Raw genomic sequence first — 24,880 nt, 5'->3', positions numbered from 1 at the left:
CTCTGTAAAGTCCAGGCATTAACATTCTTGTTATTCTGGATCCTTGCAGTATGTATAAGATTAGGGTACTTCCATGCCATAAAATAAAATTAATACAGAAGAAGAAACAATGTCTTGGCTGTGAAGTCTTGTTCAGGTATGGAGAAGAAAAGAACAGAGCAGAAATATAGTATGAGGCAGATAGTGGGCTGTGTGTGTAAGAATCTAAGAATTCTCACTCTGTTTGCAAACTCCTCTCTCCCAAGCCACTTTTGCCTTGAAATGAAGTGTAGGCAGAAAAAATTAATTTACAGTTTCACAGTCAATTAACAATGTTCTTTGGTGCTAATTGAGGTGACCTTGAATAACATAACTGATGATGCCTACCTGAAATTATACAGCTCAAAACTATAAAAAAAAGATGATACCAAGTGGCAATGGGTCAATAGCTGGATAAGTTTCTCATGAAAACTTGGTGTTGTAGAAAGAATACAAAAAAGCAGATTGCGAAAAATACTATATTATATAGCACATCTCTCTCCTAAAGTCAGAAGACTCTTATGGGTGGTAGACAGACACAAAAGTGTTGACAAGTCAGCAAATGTAGCTTAGTCAAAAAACATCAAAATTTGTGATTTTCTTTCCTCATTGGGCAATTTATTTTGTGTTCATCTTCATGCACGTACAGTAGCTCAAATAGATGATTATTTTAATTATTCTTGATTCCTTAAGGCTTCATAAAAGGGAATGAAGCAATACATTTTATATAATGGATTAACTAAGAACACCATAACATCAGAGAAGAAAATACATAAACACCTGGACATTACCCAGACCAGATAGAAGCATGGCAAATTAATTTAACTGCTGACTGCAAAGCACTAACTGCTGATATTAGAGATTTATTATATTGCTGTCAAATAGGATGTGCTCAACTTGATGAGAAAGTTAAAGCCAGCAGTTTGCTTAGTGTAGAAACTTAAACCCAGGGACGTATTGCTATAATGCTACAACACAGAATCTTAAGTATCTGTTTTGGATTTTGATGTAAAAATCATGCTGGAAAGAACATGAAGAAGCTTAGAATATTTTTTTCTTCTTGCAGGGATGCCTTACATAGCCAGGTTAAAGAAGCTAAAAACCTGTAGTGTCAAACAGATGTGCATTTTAGATGGTTTGGATTTGAATATGTGAAGTCCTTAGGGAGGCTGACAAAATAACCCTAAGTCTCTCCTTAAAAAACAAAAATACAATGTACACACAAGAGCACAAGTAAGAAACGAGAGGAGATGCTTTTAGGCTTTAAAATAGAAAGCACTTATTTATACTGTACACAAGCAACAAACCTGTTTTGGGTGTGAGGTGAACTAACACACTGGCCTTAGTGTTCGCCTGGTTGATTTGATGGAGGCACAAAGAGCCTCACTGCCCTCCCATGTCCAGGATGTGCTACCAAATCAAAGGCAAATCAAAGGATGCAGAATGTGGCAACAATGTGTTTCCAATGCAGTTCAGAGAATTCTCTCACAGAGCTCAACATTCAGAAATTAAGGGCTTTCATCCAGCTCCCAACACCAAAACAAGCCCTTGCTTAAAAGACAGACCTAACTGCTCTGTGAGATCTATGAGATGCAAATCTGAGCACCCTGGATACACACAAAGCTGAAGAGTTGCACTACTTGAAAAGCAGTCCAAATGTCTGCTTTTCTGTCTTCATTACGTTGTCTACAGTATATGTAGTATACAGTGTGTTCATAGACAAGACACACCAGTTTCACTGTTTTTAAATGAAGACAGACATCTTTGCTAGTGAGCTGCAATTTTCATTGTTGAGTGGGATCCATAACTATGGCTATGGAAGTTCAAATACAGCAACTGATATGGATTATATTATGCGTTACTGTATACTTATGCACATTTTCTCATGCCGTTTCCAGAAGGCACTTAAACACAAGAGAAAAAAGGGGGGGTCTGGGATTCAGCTCAAAGGTGGGAGAGGGCAAAAGCTTTAATAGGAGTGCTGGCTTGGCAGAATTCCCTGGCTTTATTGATCAATGATGAGACAAATCCACTCTGCCGCTGCTGTTCCTTCCACAGCAGCCTGCTGGTCCTCCGAGCCCACAGAAAGGAGAGCTGTTGGAAGGGATGGCGTGCTCTCTTATAGCCTTGTTGAGAAATAGCTAAAGCTACAGTAACACAAAAATAAAAAGTCATGGAAACTGCTTCAGATCTGCCCAGGAGGTAATGAAAAAAGGAACAAGTAACCAATGAACTGGAAAGGCTTGGCACAAGCTGTTAAAGCAGCACCACAGAGCAGAGCGGTACCATGAAGAACAGCACTCACAGATTCGGCTGACAAGTGTCAGACGGGATATAATAAGACTTCAGTAGACATTACCCTAAAGATCAGTATTGCACATAGAAAAGCCATGGGATGTGCAGCATTGTAAACACACTGTAACCATCATGTTCCAGGTTCTAATGGATATTCATTGGTTTAAACTACATGAAGACATATAGAACAAGAGAACACCAATCCAGGGTCTAATAAGTTCAGTTGTAAGAAAAGGGGTTCATTTCCATTATTATTTAGATTTTTTTCACTTAACTTATCATTTCAAATAGCATGAGTATCATTGGAAATACAGTATGTTATGCAGTAGTATTAAAACTATTTTTTTTGTTGAACTACCCACCAATATTAAAAGATCAGCAAGACACAAATTGTTCGTCTATGTATAGTGAAACTAATTAGTCTGATGTTTTAGCAAATTGTCAATAATGAATCTAAAAAAGATTATTTTATATAAAAAATATACAGTAATTGTATTATATAGCAATGCCCACTCATGGGAACTGAGTACATACAGTACATTAGGCTACACAAAGTTCAATTTTCCTGCAGGTATTTAATTCTTTCAGTTTTGGTGGAATCTTTAATTATCATGAAGTGTCCTCAACATAACAGGGATGTCTTAAAATAAGGCAAATTTATGTTACCAAAGGTTATAAATGTATTCTTAAATTAAATGTAAATTAATTATGAACATAAAGTTTGTATGTTTACTGCAATAGAGAGTGGGGAGATACTGAATCTAAAAATGAGAGGGTAGTACTATAGTACTATACTATAGTACTGTACTATAGTCTCGTTGTCTTTCATTTTGACAACCTCTTGAAATATATGAAATGCCTTGAGAGCTTTGTTCTGTTTCCTTGTATCTAAAAAAATGAATGATTTTACGTCACTTCTCCTCATAGGATTACAGAAAAACAGGTCTAAGTACTGTAAATGTGCAGCACCATGGACAGCGCCATGGAAAACAAAGGCAATACAATACATGGATATTCTGCAGCTTTACATTTGTGCATGGCAATCAACCAAAACTCACAATACAGAAAACAGTAGCATGTCATTGCCAAGGGGCCATGTGTACTCCCAGTGGGCTGCTCCCTTTTAAAGGGATTTTGAGATCTGTTGAATGCCCTGCTGTATAAATATGTTACTAGCTTATCATTGCAAAATGAAAATGTGTTGCAAAATTACCTTGCAAATGCAAATGGAATAGAAAAGGCAAGAGTAAATGGTGTTTGTGCTGAACAGATCCTTTCACAGCACCAGGAATGCTGGACTGCTGAGCTAAACCCCAAAGCTGGTAAGTCTGAAAGTGCCACCATGTGTGCCTTCACAGCACCATTTTACTGATAAATAATTATATATCACGTTTTTACTACATGGGTTTTACTGTTAGGATTTTATATACATTTATTGTATTATAAGAACACATTTTTACTTAGAGATCAAACATCTCTAGAGCATGTTCTAATTTAATCACTTAGAAGCATTAATGAACATCAGCAACCACACCTTCATGTTAATTACCTTATAACACCACCTGAAACCAGCCACCTCAATGTGATAATTCTGTACTTTACACGTGAGCCAAAGCAATCTGTTTCTTCACTGCATTGTTTGTCCCGTTTCTGTTCTCAAAAGAGATGTATTAACTAAGATGCAATCAGCCACATACCGTGATAAGGTATGAAGTTTCCTACAGTCTCTGAGACAAACCTGAATACTGCATCGAATACTGTAACTCTACCATTACATCGTCATAGGAGTCAAGTATTTCAGCTGTGCCTAATGCACTTCATTCGTGTAATAACACATCATGCTGTGAGGAACAATGGATACGAGGATGTAAATTTGAAGAAAAAAAGCTTCCGTTCCAATACATGAAGAAAACATCACTGAAAACATCAATGAGCATCCAACATGTAAGAAAGAACAGATCTGCTCATTTTGGAATGAAGATCTTTTCATGTGGAAAAGAGCTATAGATTCAGTAGCTTGGCCTCCTTGAGATGATCTGTGCCCTTCTTGCCAGTCATGATACAAAGACCATGGAGGATAGCCAGGAGCTGGCTCTGTGGTATTGATCCTCCAGTTCTCAATTCAGGGAAGGTAACAAAGGTCAACCGCATGGTTAATGTTCATCTTACCCCATTTTTTCATACACCCACCCAATCTGAAACTGCATTTTCAGCAAATATGTACCATTAGGAGAAGTGGACAGAATCCTCCAATCCACTCATCTAGACATTCCTCTTTAAAACACAACCTAACTCCTGCATATTGTAAATAAATCGAGACTTTTTCAGCTTGGGCGGCAGAGGTGCAATGGAGGTGCAGCAGTCCTATATGATCTTTTGGAAATGCTACAGGCTCTACAGAGAAGTATAGGAGATGTCATTACAAGCCTTGCAGGCAACCAGGAATTTTAAGGAGTTCTGTCTCAACACGAGTCAGGCTGACTAATCCTGTTGCTACCTGCAGCACTGAGTTAATTGAGTCCTCTGTCCTCTGGGTGACTCTGGCTTGAACGTGCAACATCTAGGTCATCCTGCACTCACAGTGAAAACCTTAACTGGTTGAACTACTCAGCTCTTCCTTCACGCCTAGCTATGTTCCATAAATTATATTGCTAGAACCGTCTTCATGCTATGCATCATTCTGTTCTCTACATGTTGTTCATGTCAACATGCATGACTTTTGAATTCACATTTTAAAGTGTGCTTTTGAACCATTAAGTGAGACACAATAGTTATATGGTAGTCAGATGTGAATCAATGTGACTTTTTTGCAAGGTTAATTTTAGGTCATAGAGGCATTTTTCTGCTCTGTGATGCACTCTTAGTAGCGTGTGCTCTTGTGCCTGCTCCTTGTGCTTTCTCAGTCCCCCTTCCCATCTCATTTCCTGTCCTCCTTCCCTGTACCTGACCGTGCTGATAACCCTCACACCTCCACTCTTGCTGAGAAAATGAGGATCTGGAAAGTCAAAACTGCAATGACAGGCATCATGGAATAAACACTTGTTACATTATAGCTGAACTTCAAAACAAGGCACACTGTATATGAGTTCTGGAAGTGAATATTGAACATTTTCTTACAAACAAGTTTCATATAAAAACATCTAAAAGAAATACATTCTTGAATACTTGAATATTTTATACAGTATAATGTAGTAGAAAAAATAACTAAAACAATTATTAAAAAGACTTTTGATATTTTCATTTAGATTTAAGTTGGCTTCAGGAAAATACAGGCACAAATTAATTTGCAGTCATAAACAACCTCCTCTGCAGGAGGTAAGCACTGTACTGTCTGTTGCCTCGGTAATGAAGAGAAGGACTTTACGGAAAACTCTGAAAGGACATATTGCAGGTGCAAAAATAAAGAATGTATTTTAAGAAGTAAAGACACATCACAAAATAGATTGACTTATAAAAGCACCATCGACACAAATCTTACATATGCCTCCCCTCTCTCCATGCTAACTGCAGCTTATTAACAGCTATCCATCTATTCACGTTAAAATTCACACTTTCACATGTAAACACAATTAAATAAAAATAAACAGTAGCATACATGTCAAAAAGATACTTAATATAGCAGTAAAAACTTAATTACTCTTAATTGGCTATTTAAGGTAATTAAGATGAAGAATTGCAATAAGCGCAGCTTGATGACAATCTGGCAACTGTGATTTCTAGTGCTGTGGCTGTGGCTGTGAGATCCCATTATCATGGAGTTATTTATACACAAGCCCACGCATACAAATACATTTTAACTAATCTTTCTTTAACATAACAATCAACTTCTCATGTGAACCCAATCATATTGTCATGTCAGTAAAACATTTTTTTTTCTACAGGTTTATTACCCTTTTCCAGAATTAGCCCAGAAAACTGTAAGTTACAGCTACATTTTCATAAAGTCACAATTGCTTCTTACAAGTTAATACTGTATGTAGACATACTGTATAAAGAAGATAATGTACAGTTTAGATTTTACATGAAAGCAAATGCAACTATTGGTAATTAATAAATCCTAATTCACAGTCTAGAATTTAAAATTACTTTGTTAATATTAGAGAAGAATCACATGTGCTTAAATTCTGCAACATAACTCTTTTTTTATATTGAAGGAACCTAAAATTTGGTGAATCTGATTTTAAAAACACAAACCCTGTGTCTGTTTTCTATCCCTCACAGATTTATTTCACTCTTTAGTGTGCAGCTGCATTTTTTTTAAAGGCTTTCATTACAGTTAAATCCCTCTAAATGTCTCGGCAGGATGCTGCCTTTGATGTTGGCAATGAACGGGAAGTATATACAGCAATCAGCTATTTTTCAGGCATGGTGAGCACAGTGGGTCAAATAAATTTGATTTAAGCAACATAAACACACTGCTCTTACTTTGGCATCCACATTTTCAATAAACAGGATCCATAAGTTCTGTCAATCATTGTACTTGGATTTTAAGTTTTGGATGATCCTTTACACCCAAGTAGAGTACGTGTTAATTTAGTCAGGGCTTCATTTACATGGTCTATGACATACAGTGCACATTTATATGAATGAGAAGACAATAGTCATTTTGGCTTGCCTTTAAGTTGCCATGGAAACCCAAATCACTGACGTGAAGTTTAAACAGCATAATATAAAAAAAATTTGGAGACAGCTGTTTTGCCAAAGAAAAGAATATGAAGTATCAGAAAATTAATCTTGTACACAACCTACCTATTTATATTTATCATGTATTTGAGTAAAGAGATACAATATTTGTGTGCCACAAAAATAAGGCGGTAATGCTGACTGTAGTGAATGTGTTCTTGGTTCATTTTGAGTTTAAGCTTAGGGACTACAATTACCTTACATACTGTATACACAAGCACTTGTACTAGTGATCTGAGATGACTTTAAAGATCGACAGTATTAACCTTCCTGATTCTGTAAGGTTCTGGACTATAATGTTCCACAAGGGTTAGCTTTTGGCCCCTTCTATTTTCTATTTTCTGTTTTTTTTTCCTATGTATTTCTCAGCTATCAGCTGTAGAATCTGTTTTCTGTAGATTCACTGAATTCAGTGTTCTGATATCTTTATGTCACTGTATTCAAGTACAGAAGTGTCCCTTTAAATGAAAGGTACAGTAGATCTTTCAGATCACTTTAAGGACTATTTTGTTACTGAAAATGTCAGGATCCTGAATAAGACCTACACACTACTCTAGTACTGAAAGGTGCTGCTTTTATTTCTAATTGGATGTTGGGTAAATAAAAGCAAAAAAATGCAACCTGTATATGATTGATTTTTACTAGCTCTCTTGTTGTATCAAAATATTTCCAACTGCCTGACAACTTGATGTAAAACGCAAGAAAACTTCACTCTATTTAGCACATTACATAGATATAATGGAAAATATTACCCTCTGCCTCCCAATCTTTAATCAAATGTACAACAGTTCTAATTCTACCTTAATCCTTCTGCACATATCCTGAAAGACTAGGACCACTCAATAGAGTGCTCAGAATCAAAGCTCTCAGCAAAAGGTTCCCTTTCAATAAGCATTAGATAGATTCTCCCATTCTCCCTAAGCATCATTCTTACATTTCATCTACTCATGTACTCTTTTCACTTAATCTATTTTAGGGCAAATTATTGAGGTATTTTTTTCTATTCTCTGATCTGCTCTTACAAGCATGTGCTTTTGTGTCTGATCCTTGTGCTTTTCCAGCCCCATCTCCCTTCACAGTCCCTATCCTCCTTCTCTGCACCTGGCCATATTGATAACCCTTATGCCTCCACTCCTCGCCTCTCGCCTAGGCCACTCTGTAACTATTCCTTCCACTCAAAGTTCATTGAACCCAACATTACCTACACCCTTTAAAGATTCAACTGGCTGCCTTAGCCCCTCTGCCTTCTTTCTCCTAGAGTTTCAAAAAGCATACACATGAAATTCATGTGCAAAAGACAAACCTCCTGTAATATAGAATTCTAAGCAGTGAGGCTTAGGCTGGTGTTTCTTCCTTTGTGCTGTTGTTCTGCACATCATGTTAAAACCCTGCTAGGCTGATAGAATCTAAAATAAACAAAATAGCAAGTTATTGTGCTTTGGGACAAATAAATTAAGCCCTTTTCTACAACTCGATATCTGTTAAAATAAAACGAGTCAAGTCTTTAATGTGGTTAATATGGGCCCCTGTGATAACAATATTAGCTCAAAGTATGTTTTTTTTATAATTTCTAGTTAGCTATGTTTTGTTATGTAAGGTCATATCAGATTAAATCAAATGCCTTGAGGAGTCAGGATACAGATATTTTTAAAAGAATAGTTACTTTAAAAAAGAAGTATTATGAGTGTATCAAAAGACAACTTTATTATAAGGGATCATTCCCAACTGAAAAACATAAAAGTGCGCCAGCGACAGAAAAAGAGAAACAACTAAAACAATATACTCTGATATCCCACAAATGGAAATCAATTATACAGAAAAAATCTAAATACAATAGTAAAGGGATCCATAGGTGTGGATTTGATTGATGTTAAACACGTACAAGTGACCAATCTAAACCACAGGTGTACAATTCCAGTTTTCAAAGGATGAAGGATCTGTATTTTTCCAAGCTGCCTTCTTAATTGCCCAATGGAACTCATTATTTACTTCATTGACACAACTCAACAATTTACCCAACTCTTAAACGGTAGTGAAACCTGCGGTCTACAGCCCTCAAGGGTTGCATTTGGGTGCCACTGTTGTAAATCAGGTTCAGAACCACTTTACCATCTGGCAGTGGATTGCACCTTTGAAAGACATTTCAAAGCAAGGGACTAAGGAAAAGCAAGCTCTGAATAACCCTGAGCCACACACATGCAGACACACACACTCACTGTACGGGAGAACAGAGATTCGAAGTTCAGCTTTGACTGCCTTGGAGTGCCCATTTAGATTATACTGTAGCTACTGTACATGACGTCAGACTGAAGTGCTTTTTGGGCAGAATATTGTTAACTTATTAATACTGTGTGCCCCTTTTATTCTTTGACTGTTTTTCATCCCGCATGTGTTTTAGTGTTTCCATTCACAGGTTGTACGTCTGTAACTGGGTGGCAGGAGTCAAGGCTACACAGATCTCATCAGAAAGAGAGATGTTTTGTTCCTCACTGCAGGTGTAGACAAGGGCAGAAAACACACCAATCCAATAAAAAAAGAAACAGGGAAGAGGTTTACCATATTCAATGTCGTAGAAGATAATGAACTTCTGCCAGGTGTACTCCGTGACGACCCGGAGGATGACCTCGTTGAGGTACACTGGGGGGCGCACGAACAGGGTGTAGTCCTCTGAGCGGGTGCGGTGCGTGATGCTGCAGCTGGAGCGCGGGGTGCCCGCTGGTGCCCGCTGGATGAAGAGGTGAGGGATGTGCATGGCGTCCGCCAGGGACTGCAGCGAGCCCGCTGACATGCAGCCGATGGAGCTGACCAGCGCCAGGATCCCTCTGTTCATCAGCTCACAGGCTGCAGCAAAGAAGAGGGAGACCATGGGTTAGCAAAGCACTGTACTTGTGAAGACCTCAACTTTGCGAACACCAGATTCCGCACCTCATCTTGGGAAATTGAGCTGTTTTCAAAATCTTGGTATGTAAAGACTTTACAGCAGAAAAAAACAAATTTACACCCATTCGTTAAGCTTAATTAGAAAAAGCACTCACTCTGGAGATTGTGTGCTACCCTATTAATTAATTCTGAGCTCATTACTTTTAGAAGTTCATAAGTGAAGAACAGCATTTGTGTAGGTTTTATTGAATGGAGAAATGCCACTGAGCTGCAAAAAAATCCACTGACATTTTCAATAATGTACTTTTTATTTAGAAAACCTGGACAGGACAGGCTTTGCAAACAAACAGTGAACCAATCAGGCACTGTGCAAACATAGCTGATGCATGCCTCTGTTTGACAGGTGAGGTATATAAACTCTGAGTTGTTTAAATACTACTGTAAAATAAGCTTAGAAACACTATTTGCAATACTCTTGAAACAGAAATAACAAGAGGCCCTCATTTCATTGCCTTTCCTGCCTAGACATGGGAGGATCCATAGCTGACGCTATCCACAAATTCCTCTCCTTCTTAAACATTCAGAACTATACATTAATAACTTTCACATAAACTTAGGAAAGTGTAAACCAAGCTATGCACATGGCTGGGGAGAGAGCCTGAGCAACTTAAAAAGAAGAAGAAAAACTTGACCATTCTGTACCACAGTGGCTTATTTAGGAAGCTGATAATCAGGTACCCACTAAAACAATGGCAAGCAAAAGCTTCATACAGTTAAAAGGGTTCTGAACTTGGGAAAGTAACTCAAAATTCACAAACTGCAAAAATTAGTACACAGCAACCACCCAGCACTATTTAAACCCCAGCAATATTAACTGGTACAGACATTGGAAGTAAAATGAATTTATTAGCAAAAATACTTGTCAAGGATTCAACATCTAGAAACAGACATAAATAGTCAATCTCAGTGTCCTGGGAACAGTATCCTGGAAACAGCTAGAGCAGGAATGGAGTGGGTGAAAGGTGTAATTCTATTGTATAACCCCAGCAGAAAAAATGAACTGCACCTATAAGGTCTATATCTAACCATTTTATTTTACTACACGCTGTACAGTATGTGACATGTCTATCCAGCTTGAATTACGCTTCAAAACCAGTAAATGCAAATTCAATGTGAAAAGTTATACTGTATGTCTCACAAGATACAGTGGTTAAAGAACAAGGACAGTTAAAATAATACAAATCTAGTCAAAGATTAAAGAGAGCAACAACAGGAATATTGTACAATGTGAAATAATTATTTTGCTCAGAGATCTGTGATTTCAACTGTTTCAATTGTCTTGCTTTTGAGCTCAGAACACACTTTTGTTCAAGTCTTGTTGACATGTAGGCTACAGTATGTGTGTATCTCAGCAGTGCATAGTGAACAGTGCACAATTCGTCTTCTCAATGAGAGGTGTCCTGGTGCAGGAGACTTGTACCCTCTTGAGAGATCTCATGTGACATCACTGAAACAGCCTTGCTGTACCTCACAATATGAGACCAGATGCAATACCTTCACTCCAACTAATGACTACCCTGGCGCCGTAATAGAACATCAGTTTCTGTCTCTTGGCTCATGGAGCTAAACTCGGTATCACCCCTGCAGCTCCTAACAACTTTTGGGACTGAAACAGGCTTTACAGGTGCCAGCAGTAAACAGGCCAAGCAAAACATGGTTAATAAATACATGTGCAGATGCAAGAAAAAAACATTGTTTCAATCAATTATCGAGACAAAATGAGTAAGGTCTGGTTGTTGGAGACCATAAAAAATTATTACTGTAGCAAGTTCATGAAATTACTGCTGTCTTGCTTCTTCTAAGACGTTTTTTGAAAAACTGAAGTAATAGAATAACAGTTTGTGTGATTGCTACATCTTTCTCTGTGTTCTTAAGGCTTTTGATCCTACTATCTCCATTTTCCAAACAATCACCTAAAGTCTTTATTGTCAAATATGATTGAATCTGAATTAGTTATGGTTTCACACAAAGGTGTCATTTACCAGACCTAAAGGTACGTTTCTAATTGTTACCATCAAATGATTTTCTGAAGTTCCTATTTTAAAAACACATTAAAGCTCAGTGAATCAAACATGAATGTTGGGAGCTTAATAGAAGTAAACATCAATTTAACCAATTAAAGCTAAAGATGGTGTAGTAGATGTCAAAATAACTTCTTGTGTTTTTTTATGCATTGCTGTTAATCAATTCTATCTCTGGCTTCACTCAGCAGAGTTTTTCATTTTCATTATATACCCAGTGGAATCTGTAACTTCTTAAATGTGGCATCAAATTGTCAACATATCGCACAGAATTCCCCACAGCTTTGTGGAAAATGTGGAAAGCGCTTTAAAACTCTAAAAAAGAACACTGAAGAAAAAAAAATTATAGCACATTAGTCTATGTGTGAAACACGGGATGGAAGAACAAATCCACCTGGCAAATACAAGCCTTTTCACAACAGAGATAAACAAAATAAAGGTAAAAAAAACTCCAATTAGGAAAAGAATGTGTCAGTATTTTTATATTTACCTCATACATTTCTGTCATGCACGACAGTTCTTAAAAAGAACAATGTTTCAATTCCCAAGCATCTAACTTGTTGGAGCCCACTGTTTCACAGCTCCCTCTGAAATTTCTTTTCTGGGTTTGTTTCCATCAGTATTTTGAAAGATTTCTGCAACTTTGTCTCTGTTTACTTTACAAGTCATGTATATGCATTGGAGGCCCAATTCTGCATTAGATGGTAGGCTATGTGCATCAGAAACAAAATTAAGTATTACTAGAATCAATAATGAACAATGACTAAGCATCACCATGAGGGCTAAGGTTAACATACTGTAAGGCTAACAGTAGCAATGCTACAACCCACATAAGACAGCTTTTATTTTTGCTCAGCACAAGCATTTTTTTTTCTTTGGCAGAGGTATGAATACATCCCTCTTAGTAATTAAGGCCCAGAGATTTCTCATGATGTAACCAATACAAATCTGCTCTACGAGTTGTGCCCAGCGGATCTGACTGTAGCGCACTGGCGATGGATGTTGCTGTGCTGTCAAGAGCCTCTGGCAGATGGCGGTGGCATTCTCTTTGAGGAAAGCCAGCCTCCCCACAGCTCTTGTAACAACTTCAACTTGGGACAGGCGGGGGGAGGGGATCGTGGGGAGTTGATATTACTACTTTTTACCATCATATAACCAGATCATGCCAAGTCAGTATGGCACTTGGAGAGAAACACGTGACACATCCGATAAGAATTGAAAATACAGATAATAGAAATCAATATCTTAGGAACTTTTAACAAAATATTTCCTCAGGAAGAAAACATCAGATATCTGGGGTGAAACAAAAACAAGCCCATTCTCGCCCTCTTTCAAGCACACTTATTTTCCCACTACTATTACTTTACTATTGCAAAACTTAACATACCAGCTTCTTCATACAATTCAGTCTCTCCCCTCCCTCCCTACACTGTTGCTACCCCAGACACACTCTGACCACAATCACCCCTCTCTGTGCAAGAAGAAGAAGGTACGGCTACAGACTTGCATTGTGTACACAGAACCCAATTGAACTGAAAAGTGGGCGATGCCCATTAGGTAGGCAACAATCTTGTTTAAGAGGTCACTAAGTACCGTACTTGTTGAGTACCTGTTGTTCTGAGCTTCATTTTCCCTTAGGTCACTTCAAACCAAGACAGAGCACCTGGTCTAAATTCTGAGCATCAGTGATGCGGAGGAAACAGGGACAGAAAAGCTCACAGAGCACCCTGTGACTGTAAAATATCTTGCATGAACTTGAAAACAAGCTTATTCATATAACAAACAAAAGGAAAGACTGGGCTCTACTCCAGAAGGCTAGGGTAGCAGACTGACACTTTGACAAAGCAGCCATAATCTGCTATTAATCAGATGCAAAGGAGATCAACACACTGGGGTCCAAATGTGAGACAAACTAATACATTCAAGTCCTTCTAGCCTCTTTCATAAGCCACACGAAAGCAGGACTTGTCAGGAAACAGCAGTGACAGCAGCATTCATGGCAGCTACAGAGGGAAAAGGGAAGTGGGGTCTGGGAGAGGAAAACAGATCTCAGCTTCAGTTTACCCCTTCAGTAGGAGCTCAGGAAAAGAAACTCACCCGGAACATTAAAGGAATATTCATATATTGAGAGGCATTAAAATGCAACAAATGAGTTCTGGAAACAAGAGCATTTTCTGTGCAAGGGATATGAAGTATCATATCCCCCTCCTAAAGGTGTGTCTGTGTTCTGCAAACTGTACGAGAGATTGAAGAGTGAATAAAAGCTAAACTACAAGCTGCCTAAATATTTTTCCACTTATTATTTTCCATCCTAAAGATTGAGATTCCACTCTAATTGAAGCAGTTCCCAAACTGAGTCTTTTATCCCTACGTCCTCAGTGCAATGGTCTGGGAATAAGCTTGGAATCCATTATACAGTAAATATCAACAAATCAGGTTATTCATGGTTTGTATTCTAAGCATCACTCCATCTTCTTGAGAGACACTGTTGGATACTGTATGCGGATGGTTCACATAAACACGGGTGGGCTCAGCCTTTTACAGAGCTCAAGTCTGCCTTAAAAATAGTTAATTTGTAATTCATTGAGGTAAATCAGAATTTTATCTAAGGTTTATGGGTAGTGGTGAGCAGAACAAAAGAACTAGAGAGCTATATTTGCTCCTTTACAGACCAGCTTCATGCCTTTATGATTGGGATATTTTTAGCTTTGTGTATTTAAAAGGCAGCAGGTGGAAACTGAACTGGGTTGGCTCGGGGGCAAGATGAGGTGGTCTGCCTGTTGGTGGGAGCTGGAGAAGATAAAGCAAGCAGAGCTTTGTTAGCTAAGTGACAGACATGTTCATGTGTGCTAGGGGGCCCACTGGTTAGCTTGCTTTTGACCATCCAGGGGTGAGCTCCTGTTCAGTGGCAGTTTGGCACTAAGCATCTTTCTTTGAAAGAACAGGAACATAGTAAAGAAAGGAACAACTTTCAAGAGTGTGAGGTTCTTATTTTGATGCAAAAGAAAGGCTCTGTGGAGTCTCAGCAGTACTGAAAATGAAAAGCACCTTATTTTCCTAAGACAAAAGGACAATTAATTATAGTTGCACTTCAATAAATAAGACTGAATTAACTGCAAATACCACAAAAATAAAATCTATCAGCTGGCAAATGCACTAAAACATGTTATTTTGCCCTATGGTCCCAAAGCACATGCCTTTAAACTGTAAGCTCTGTAAGTGTGTTTAGCTCTTCTCATCTCCTATCACAACAAAGCAGTTCTTTGAACAATTCCACTGATATGAATTCATGTTTTAAGAGTGATGCAGAGGTTAAACCCTGGAAAGAGCAGTTTTTATTTTACACTTGTCTCCCTAAACCTACACAAGAAATGCAGCCTTCATTAAAAAAAACAAACTTACAAGAACAAACTTTGCATAAATCGCTAAAATTATTATAGTTTAAAAATATAGTGACTACTGCATTTGAAGGTATCTTCCTCATAATGAAAACGAATAAAAAAACAGCTCACATTTTGGCTTCCAATGGATCTTAGAACGTTTAGTCCCTACTCTCTGATAGTGATGCCACTGCCAACATATTTATTAATTAGAAGAATAAAAATGTTGACTAACTTACTTATTATTTTCTATTTTGCTGTGAAAAAGATGAGGGGATTGGGGATGTGATTGCACGTAAATGGCTCACAGCCAAGACTTCATATACTGCAGCTGTGAAAGGGATACATCAATAGCTTTTCAATCAAAAGTGGCAAAACACAGGAACAGGGTGGCGCTGGGGTTCCACACAGTAGCAGTTAATCTCCGGGCTCCACGTATCCTTTTCTCCACAGCCTTGTGCCATCTGGTCAATATTATCCAGCTCTGAAACCTATAAATGGGGTCAATCCTTCCAAACAAAAGCTGAGTTTTAAAATTAAAATATTCACCATAAAATGGTAAATGAATAAAACATTAAATAGAATGCATATTAATCTATCAGGCATGCTCTATGGGAAAATGCCCAAGGCAGTGCAATCCATTCCATTTAGCAACTCCACTGATCTACTATCAAACTATGCTTCATTTACCATATCTTGCCACCTCAAATAATTTTACTGCTGATAACAATGTTTGTCTATAGCAAGTTGCAATTTATAATACTGTGAGATTTGAAGTTCAGGCAATGCTGAATCCTAATACTTTGCTATTATTCAAAACCAGCTGGCAATTAGTACAGTAGTCTGCCTTCATATCTAACCACAGTATATCACATTTAATTTTTAATCTTTGTGATTTTAACAGCCTGTATCACATACAGTAGGAGTGTTAATTCAATGTAGTTCTTTTTCAGGATGATCTAACTTTTTGCACATACTGAGATGTTGAGATGTTTGTGTAAATGTATTCCAAAGTCTTAAAGCTTTGTAATAGGTATATCTCAAACTTAACAACTTCACAAGATGTCCCCTTCAAAACATGGCTCTTCCTCTTTCTCTTGATATTTTTGTCCTTTGATCAAAAGCTTGCTCTTACACCATTAATCTCTTGAAATATATAACTTCGTAAAGATTGTTTGTTTGTTGTCCATATTACTGTATTCGAAAAGGATATCCACAATGTCCACAGACATCAGCTTGGAATGAAATATACATGCCTTATAAAGATAAGAAAATTAAATTACTTTGTATTAAAGGAAGCCACAATTAACATGTGATTGTCAATTTACCACGTGGTAAATTATTAAAGGAGTTTAAAAGACAAACATGCAACAAATTTCAGTTATGCATTGGTGTCACCACCTTGCAATTGTTGAACTGTATGTGCTGTAAGAAATGTCTTAAAATCCATTATGAGGATGTAACAGTTATTTCAGATCAGCTTTCCCCAGTCTAGCTGCTTCAATCTTTCTGAGTGCTGTTTCAAATACATTTACAGATTCTTGTAAATTTCAATGGATTGATGATCATCAAATATGTCAGCCAAATTGTATCAATTTCCAGCCTTCAGCTGGCATTCTGTGTCATGTGCTACTGTATGTCATTTTAGCCACAGGATGTGACAAGTCTACTTCCTGTGTGTTCACTGGTGAACCATTCCAAGCATCCTGAACTTGCTTAAAGTCAGATTTTATATTGTTTAATCAACTAAATAAAAATACATACATTACTAGAAAACTTTTCATGAATACTAAAGAATTAATTAGTGTGATTCACAAATTGTCCCTTTCTCTTCCTTTATACAGTATGTTCTGTACTAATGTTGCCAATCTATCATTAGTGTCATTGGTTCGTATCGCCCATTGGTAACTCATTATATACAGTAATTATTTTTATATTTATCAGAAACCCACCCCCTGCACACAGCTTGTTTTCACTTTTCCCAAGGAACAAAGGTGTAATGCATACCAATTTATATCCAGCTTCTTCGGTTAAAAGGTCCTGTTTTTTTTTAAATTGGGGAATGTAAAAATAATCAGAAAAGTTTGTCTATGTTTCATATAGCCGACAAACTGGTTGCCAAGAATAATTTTAAATTATGAACAATACTTTTAAAGAATAAAGATACAGAATGTGAAAAAATAACCTTTCAAGTTGAAATCCTGCAACAGATTCTTTGTCAAGTCAAGAGCAACGGTAGAGAAGTTAAAAGGAAATTGTTGAAATGTGTCGCAGTGGCAGATGGATACAAGGTAGGCAGATGGAAACTACACTGGGGACTGTTTCTTCTCTACACCACAAACAAAAGATGTTTAAGGCATTTAAAAAAAACAGCTACTGTATGTTTTTTCACTTTTCACGAAAGAACTTTTTTGGTCTGCAAATCATTGGGGTTCCTTTGGTGTAAAAACAGAATGTTTTTCAGGCTTGTATGTTTTTAAGCACAGTATCAGTGCAAATCCAGGGTGCTTAGAAAACTGTTTGGCCTCTAGTATAGTCCAAGTTGAGCTGTCCAGAAACATTGCAATTTGGTTGAAAGAAGACTATGAGGAATGAATCCCGATGGAGAATAATAGTACAGTACATACCCTAGGGCTCTAATTTAGTCCAATTTGATAACCATTTGGGTACAATATCATTTTCAGACATCTTTTAGAGAACAATGACTTCTGATGTGTATTGTTGCTGCTGTGTACAGTCAACCAATTTTAAAGCACCTTATAAAATAAATGTGTGTACCACAGTACATCATATTCATTAACTTGCTGTTAATTGTCACCTGCTTTAGACATCAGAGGAAAGGGTTCAATTAGTTCAATTGAATAATTATTCAATTATTTAATTAATAGCTCAGGATAAAATAGCAGATACTACCTCAACTTTAAGAACTGGGGTTGATGAGCAACGCAGTGTGAAACGTTACCATTGGTTTACTCTTCTCAGCAGTACCTTCTGATGATCTCCACCACACACAATTTTAATGAACTGCAACCTTGCTTATTGGATGAAAATGAGCCTTTTTGTAATCCCCTCACCTATGTTCAAAAAGCACCCCTGTGCAAAACTGGACTCTGACAATGAACTCAAATCTCAAATCAGACATGACAGGTTGTAGGCCATGTCAGTGAATCTAATGCTATGAACTGTCACCAATGTCCAGCTAGTAACACCTTGTGTCACTTTATTCAAAGAAAAGCTTTGCCTGTTCAACACAAACAGTCCAGGCAGCATGACAGACTGTCTTAAGCCATCACTTTCGAGTGATGATGTTTCCTAAGGAAAAGCTAGAACAAATTTTTATCAGCCCCAACTTCAGTAAATGAAATTTACTAAGAACTAAATGACTTGAAGTGCTGAAGTATCCTGTCCCACTATAATTTTAGTAGCAAACTCTGGCTGTCACAAACCGGAGGGCAGTTCCTATGTGACAAACAGATATAAAAATGTTTGCTTGGAGATAGAAAAACAAAACCTTGTTATTTAACTTAAAAGAACTAACGATAAAGTGGTCTCTCTCCTCCTTGGTACCTTAAGTAACCCTGACAACAGTACATGGAAACGATCAGTCTGCAACACCGTTGTGTTTGATGTGAGCTTATTCCTATCTACCTTTTGAGATCAGGAATGAAGCCAGTTCTTGGTGCCATTTGTGAATGACTTGGATATATAAAATGAGACGAATGAAGCCTTTAACGTCACAGTAGTTAAACCGTGAAAAAAAATCAAAACACCAGGAAAATACGAATGACATGCAGTGTATGAGGCACCTTTCAGATAATCCTCAACAATGCTACTATACAGTATATCATCCTGACAGTTGAAATTCCTGAATGACAAAAGGCCAAATACCAAAAGCTTGGTATGGCATGTGCATTGCTTCATATCATTCAGTTGTGATAAAAGCAAATTCAGTTTCTTTCACTTTGTGCAATTTTCAAGTTCCTTGCTTCTACTAACATTTGCTCATTCAGGTCAGAGCATTGCAGACTTGTATGAGAGCACTAAGGGTTATTCCTTCAATGCCATGAAAATCTATAGTGGATTCCCAAGAAGGAAGCAAATTGATCTTGGGTTGCCCTTCTTAATCGAGACTTGCGAGAGCTGGAGTTCAGATTTAAATGACCAGCTTCTGTGGTAGCAATGGGCATGTTTGCACCCTCTGGCCATCTGCCCCTGTAACATTCCCTAATTGCCAAGTCCTAACTTCCATTAAAAACTGCTATGCTCTGCAGTTTCAATGCACCATTGATAGCTAGCCTGTGCACAAACATCTGGCAAGCACTGTACTTAAAGCAATGTCCGATGGAGAAAAGGCTAATTAATGGCTTCTTGATGCACTGCGCCATCTGGCTCAGTCCTATTTCAGAGCAGTCTATTTGTTTTTATTAAAAGACTCTTCACAATTAACTGTTTAATATATTATTCATGAAGACTCATGCTCTCTTTGTTATCCAGCAGACTTATAGCATTTCCTGCAGAAACAAAAGGAATTGCATAGGTTTGCATTATTTTAAAGAAAGGAAGAAAGAAAAACCTATGCTTCCCGAATGAATTCATTGAATTGGATAAGAGCATATCAGCCGTACTTGAGTGAATCAAAATCAGAGCCTCTTTACTTTTGCAGGCACTCAGTGGTGCTGTGCTGGCTGGATTGCATTTGCCTCTGGTAAGAACGACCCCCCGCAAGTTGTGGGACACGTCTTGCAAGTACTTTATAGAATACTGATGCTCATACTGTGATTCTGACTCTCAGAAGAAGGTTAAATAACTGCACAGAACATATGAGGTCAAAGGTTCATGCACATTTCTCCCTAAACTCAAAGCTTGTCCTCGCAAACTGAGCTCTCCTGCACTGTTTCCTCCTCCTACTGGGAAAACTCTCTGCGCTCAGATTTGTTCATTGCTATCAGTCTCAGGTTTCATCAAAGTGCAAGGCAGTGACGACCAGATCAAAGATCAGTTTGAGGGGAAACATTTAGGCTTTCATAAATATTGACAAAAAAAAGATAGAACAACAGGCCCTCTTTTGTTAGAACACAATAAGATAAAGTCGGGATTTCTGGGCTGCAGTCTGTAACTAATGTTATTTTTCAAATTGTTGGAACAATATGCAGGCATCAGCATTCCCTTTAGCAAGCCTTTCCGAAAGGAAATTTCAATGGATCTTTAAACTCATGAGGCAGAAGGAAAATAATGAAAATGCAGAATAAAACATTCCACAACTGCATAGATGAAAGAGGATGCATAAGCTTTTGGCGAAATAAAAAAAAAATCTTGAAGATGAAGCAACAACAGAGGACTGATCTAATTAAAAATAGCCCAGGAAAGGATACTAGAAGGTAAAGAGTCACACAGGACAACTGCAATGCAACAGTACATAGAGCAGCTTGTGGCACTAGCCTCTATCCCAGAGCTGAAATGTCTTCAATCAGAAATGTTCTGAGATCCCTTTCAGTTCAGAAAACATTAGTGACTGTTGCGATCTCGGAGGATTATCTCAAAGTGTAGCCTTTAACAAATTAAACATCAATTGTCAAACTTCCTGTGGGTTCTTGCAGTCTGCAACATACAGTGCTGCTGAAGTTCATGTGAAAAAGAGGGCTAAGGAAATAAAAACAAGCCTGTTTCTGATGCGCAGAGACCTAAAAACACAATAATGGATGTGTACCCCAGTACATCCTTTTGATCTCTTTAATGAAGGGAACAGGATATAATCTCAAACCCCCATTCCCTGCAATTTCTAGGACAAGAAAAGAATGGAAAGGTGACTTATGGGTAAATGAAATGCCCCTTCAGAGGGATGTATTTGAGATGTACCCTTAACTATCAGAACTTAGAAAAGACAGTAGAAATACATGCTCACTACAAGGGTGTCATGAACAACACAACTCTCTTTTTCAAACCTTCTTTAACTAAGTGACTTGCATATAATGGTTGGGGGATTTATTGTTTTATTCAAAAATCTGTGGACAATTATCAAGGGTTAAGTTGCAAGTTGCATGAAATCAACTTTTATTATCCTTGCACACACATGAGTTTTCAAGAAGCATGTTTAAGTTTCAGTTAAAACTGGATTTACGGTAAAAATATAGCATCCTTCTCTTGAACCAGTCAGTGTACTTTGATCCTCCACACCTCCACACTGTCATCCTCTTTTTTTTATTAAAAAAAATTCCCAACAAAAACAAATAGATGACTGATGTCATCTATAGAATCGTTTAGCAGAAATTACTGCTAAAGACAGGGCAAAGTTAAAAGTGTAACAAAGTTAACATTCTGTGAAATTCTGGTGGGGTCAATACTATGAAAAAGACTACAAAATATTGTGGGCTTGGGTATCCTGAAAATATACAGTACCACAAAAGAGATACAACTTCCAAAGAGACCCTACTGCCTCAGTGTCACCATGTGCTAACATGGCTAAAAGAAACTGTACAGCAGTACAGCAGCCATCATATAAGGTGTGATAACTTTTTCATTCTATATTCATTTAAATTTCTACCCTTGAAAATAGCAGCAGTAAGGTGTGAAAATCTGAAACGCAAGGATTTGAACTTACATTAAAATATGCATTTTATGTTTTGGCCCAAGAAGCTATTATTTTAAATGAGAATACTATTTCAAAAGGTAATAGCCTTATCGTTTTTTACATTTTAATTCTTAGTAAACTACAAATTGTGAATTGTAAAATAGATTTTTTTCACAAACAAATGCTCAAGTGTCATTTTAGTCACAGCAAGAAGCAGAACATTTTCATAAGCCACACAAGAAAAGGGCAGCTTGACTCTTATAGAGGGCCAATCACAGAAATTAAAATCACGTCTCAATATTTATATTGCACCACAGATTTGGATTTAAGCAAGAAGGGATATTTCAGACATCTCAGAGAATAGTGACTCTTCCTCAGGCAGTGGCTTTAGAGCAGGCACTTGTAAAAGTAATATATACTGTATAGTAATATAAAACATGCTTCTATCCAAGCAAAACTGAAGACAAAACGGGACTCTTAAGCCTTTAAGCCCCCAAAACTTAAATGGTGCCAAAAGACGACCAGTACTTTGTGTTATTTTGTACTTGGCTCTAACAAATTCTGTGTCCACTTAACATCTTAACACCAGAGGGTTATGCAGTTACAATGACAGAGAGATCAATATATCAGATTGCTTGACCCTGCAATGCACACAGTGACTTTAACAACCCTGAGGACCACACAACCACGTATATACAGTAAGGAGATGGTATTTATTTAGACGTTTATAGCTTTCCAATAATTGCAAAGGACACACATAATTAAACAGAGCACACTTCTCCACACTCAGAATATGCTTTCTTGTAACTTGTTGTAATTGCTTTCTTGTTACTCCGCTGGGTAAAAAAACGGCAGTTGCCGAAATGTCGCTTCCCTTATTGGATTTACATTTAATCTGCAAAGAAACAGAAGCAAAAAGTCAAGATCCTGTTCAAATGCCTTGGCGAGCATTAAGATTTAAAATGAAAAAAAAAATTATAATGTTAAGAATTGCAATTCAGTGATTCCCGAAGCAGTGTATGCTGTGGGCTGATAGGCTTACAGAGTGTTCTACTGTATGTCTGACATTATTTCCATTCTTTTTGTATTACTTGTGCAAGTTTTATGACTCTAACATCACTGCTCTTTACCAAGGACATGAAAAAGCAAAGAAAGCTTCATACTGTATAAGAAAACAATGCTATTGTCAGGCATACACCATGATTTAATGCTATTTACTGCATATACTGTAGTTGCTTGCAAAGAGGTTATTGGATGAAAGAAAAAAAGCACGGCCACAACATAAAAGCTGTATTTTGTTGGGTGTTTTTCCTGGTTGTCACTGAGCTGTGAAGCTGAAATTTTTCCCTAATTAAGAATGAGGGGAATAAAAAAAGCAAGCAACTTTCTTCGGCAAGCCCGTAGCTCTGCTAAACATTCTTTTGGCTGTACTGTAAGTGTGGATAGTCCTGAGCTCTACAGCTACAAAACAGTGGTGTGCATGTTGTTCCCAGATTCCTTTTCTGAGCTCCTGACCTGTCTGCAGTGTTTCCAGGCACTGGCAACTGGACAAAAGCCTTCAAACTCTGGGCCCAGATCCATGCCCTGTGTCTGCCCTTTTTTATGCCACGTGAGGTCACTTTTCAGTTACTTAATTAATAACAACATTAATTAAACTAATTTGTTGTTTAATTAGACATTTTCACCGGTTTCCTAATACAACAAAGATTCAAAAAAGAGAGAAGGGTGCACAACCAAAGCTGCAGAGGTGCTGTCTGACAGGAATCAGTCATAGGACATGTCTTAACAAAGGCCTTTGTGTGCCACAATGCTGACAGCATGTAGGAAATTACTTACTAGTACAGTGAGTTTCTCCTGCTCATCTCATTGCTTTAAATACAAGAAAGAACAGTAGATGAATTTAAGCAATTTATTTTTTTACAAGCATTGTGAAATCAACTGTTTTTAAAAGTGAAAGCTAGTTCATATTTGGTCAGAGCATAATTAATACAAAGTAAATCTCACTTGCTCTTCCAAACCCAGGATTTCTAGGGATAATTCTCTATGTCTCTAATTTGAGGGTTTAGTTAGATAACTGACACTACAGTTGGAATGAAGCAGGAGCAGGGCAGAAGATCCATTCCAAGCAGAAGTCAACCTTGTGAATATGCACAGTAACATACTGTAGTACACATCTCCACTGGCTAGCACTCAGCACTCAGTTGATGACTTTCAGGATGATCTCTGGGATCCACATCTCATAGATGTTCAACTATTCACTTGTGGTGGGAAAACAGCTCAAGAAGATGTTCCTTGAAAGTCAAGAAAGCCTCCAATACAAAACAGTATCATATATCACCATATCACAGGACAATTATTAAATGACAAGTTCACCTCTCTGCAGCTCTTGGTAGTGCACAGTGCTAAATTCATTTCCCAAATACTGACATTGCAATGCTGGTCTTTATCCCTCTGTGAAGGCCAGAGAAAGAAGGTTAAAAGGTGTCCTATAGCCTCATCCCCAGGCCACAAAGGATCACCTTTTCATCAGGCAGACCTGATTGCTGGATGTGGTCTTGGAAGAAGGAGCCGTGATCAGTGAAACATCCTCACCTGCCCCATCAGGACCCTGCACACGGGCTGTTGCCAAGCAAGCCGAATTAACCTCTGCTGGTGTCATCTGATTAAAATCCCCCAGGCTGCCCTGATGACAGCTCTGCTCCTCCCTTTCCTCTCTGGGCTCCCAGCCATCACTCATATTGGAGGAGCTGGATCTTGACCTATTGATATCCTGCTCACATGGGCTGTGTGACACATCTTGATCTAAATACATGTAGTGTACAAGTGTGGCATGATTCTATTTCACATTTTTGCTGGATTATTTTTTTATTGCATTCTCTCAAAGTCTTACACTCTGTGATTGATTGATGCAGTTCAATAAATAAGAGGACCTCACACTTTCAATCCGTTATCAATATGTTAAATCTCCGCTGGAG

General features: G+C 37.8%; 1 protein-coding gene across 1 annotated transcript in view; it reads right to left on the bottom strand.

The window, feature by feature from the left end:
- The window catches only part of grid2 (glutamate receptor, ionotropic, delta 2), a 226,683-nt gene extending 202,041 nt beyond the window's left edge, over positions 1–24,642 (bottom strand). Inside the window, exons 1-3 of the mRNA XM_088911157.1 lie at positions 24,498–24,642; positions 12,902–13,048; positions 9,553–9,837 (exon numbers count right to left, since the gene is read on the bottom strand). Of these exons, the coding sequence (XP_088767283.1) occupies positions 9,553–9,837; positions 12,902–13,048; positions 24,498–24,642 (577 nt within the window). The remainder of the gene's footprint in view (positions 1–9,552; positions 9,838–12,901; positions 13,049–24,497) is intronic.
- Between the last annotated feature and the right edge of the window lie 238 nt (positions 24,643–24,880).

Source organism: Atractosteus spatula, chromosome 3 (assembly GCF_055471065.1).
Source record: "Atractosteus spatula isolate fAtrSpa1 chromosome 3, fAtrSpa1.hap1, whole genome shotgun sequence".
Taxonomy (NCBI): Eukaryota; Metazoa; Chordata; class Actinopteri; order Semionotiformes; family Lepisosteidae; genus Atractosteus; species Atractosteus spatula.
Note: the sequence above shows the minus strand (reverse complement) of the source record. Positions and strands in the feature narration are given on the sequence as shown.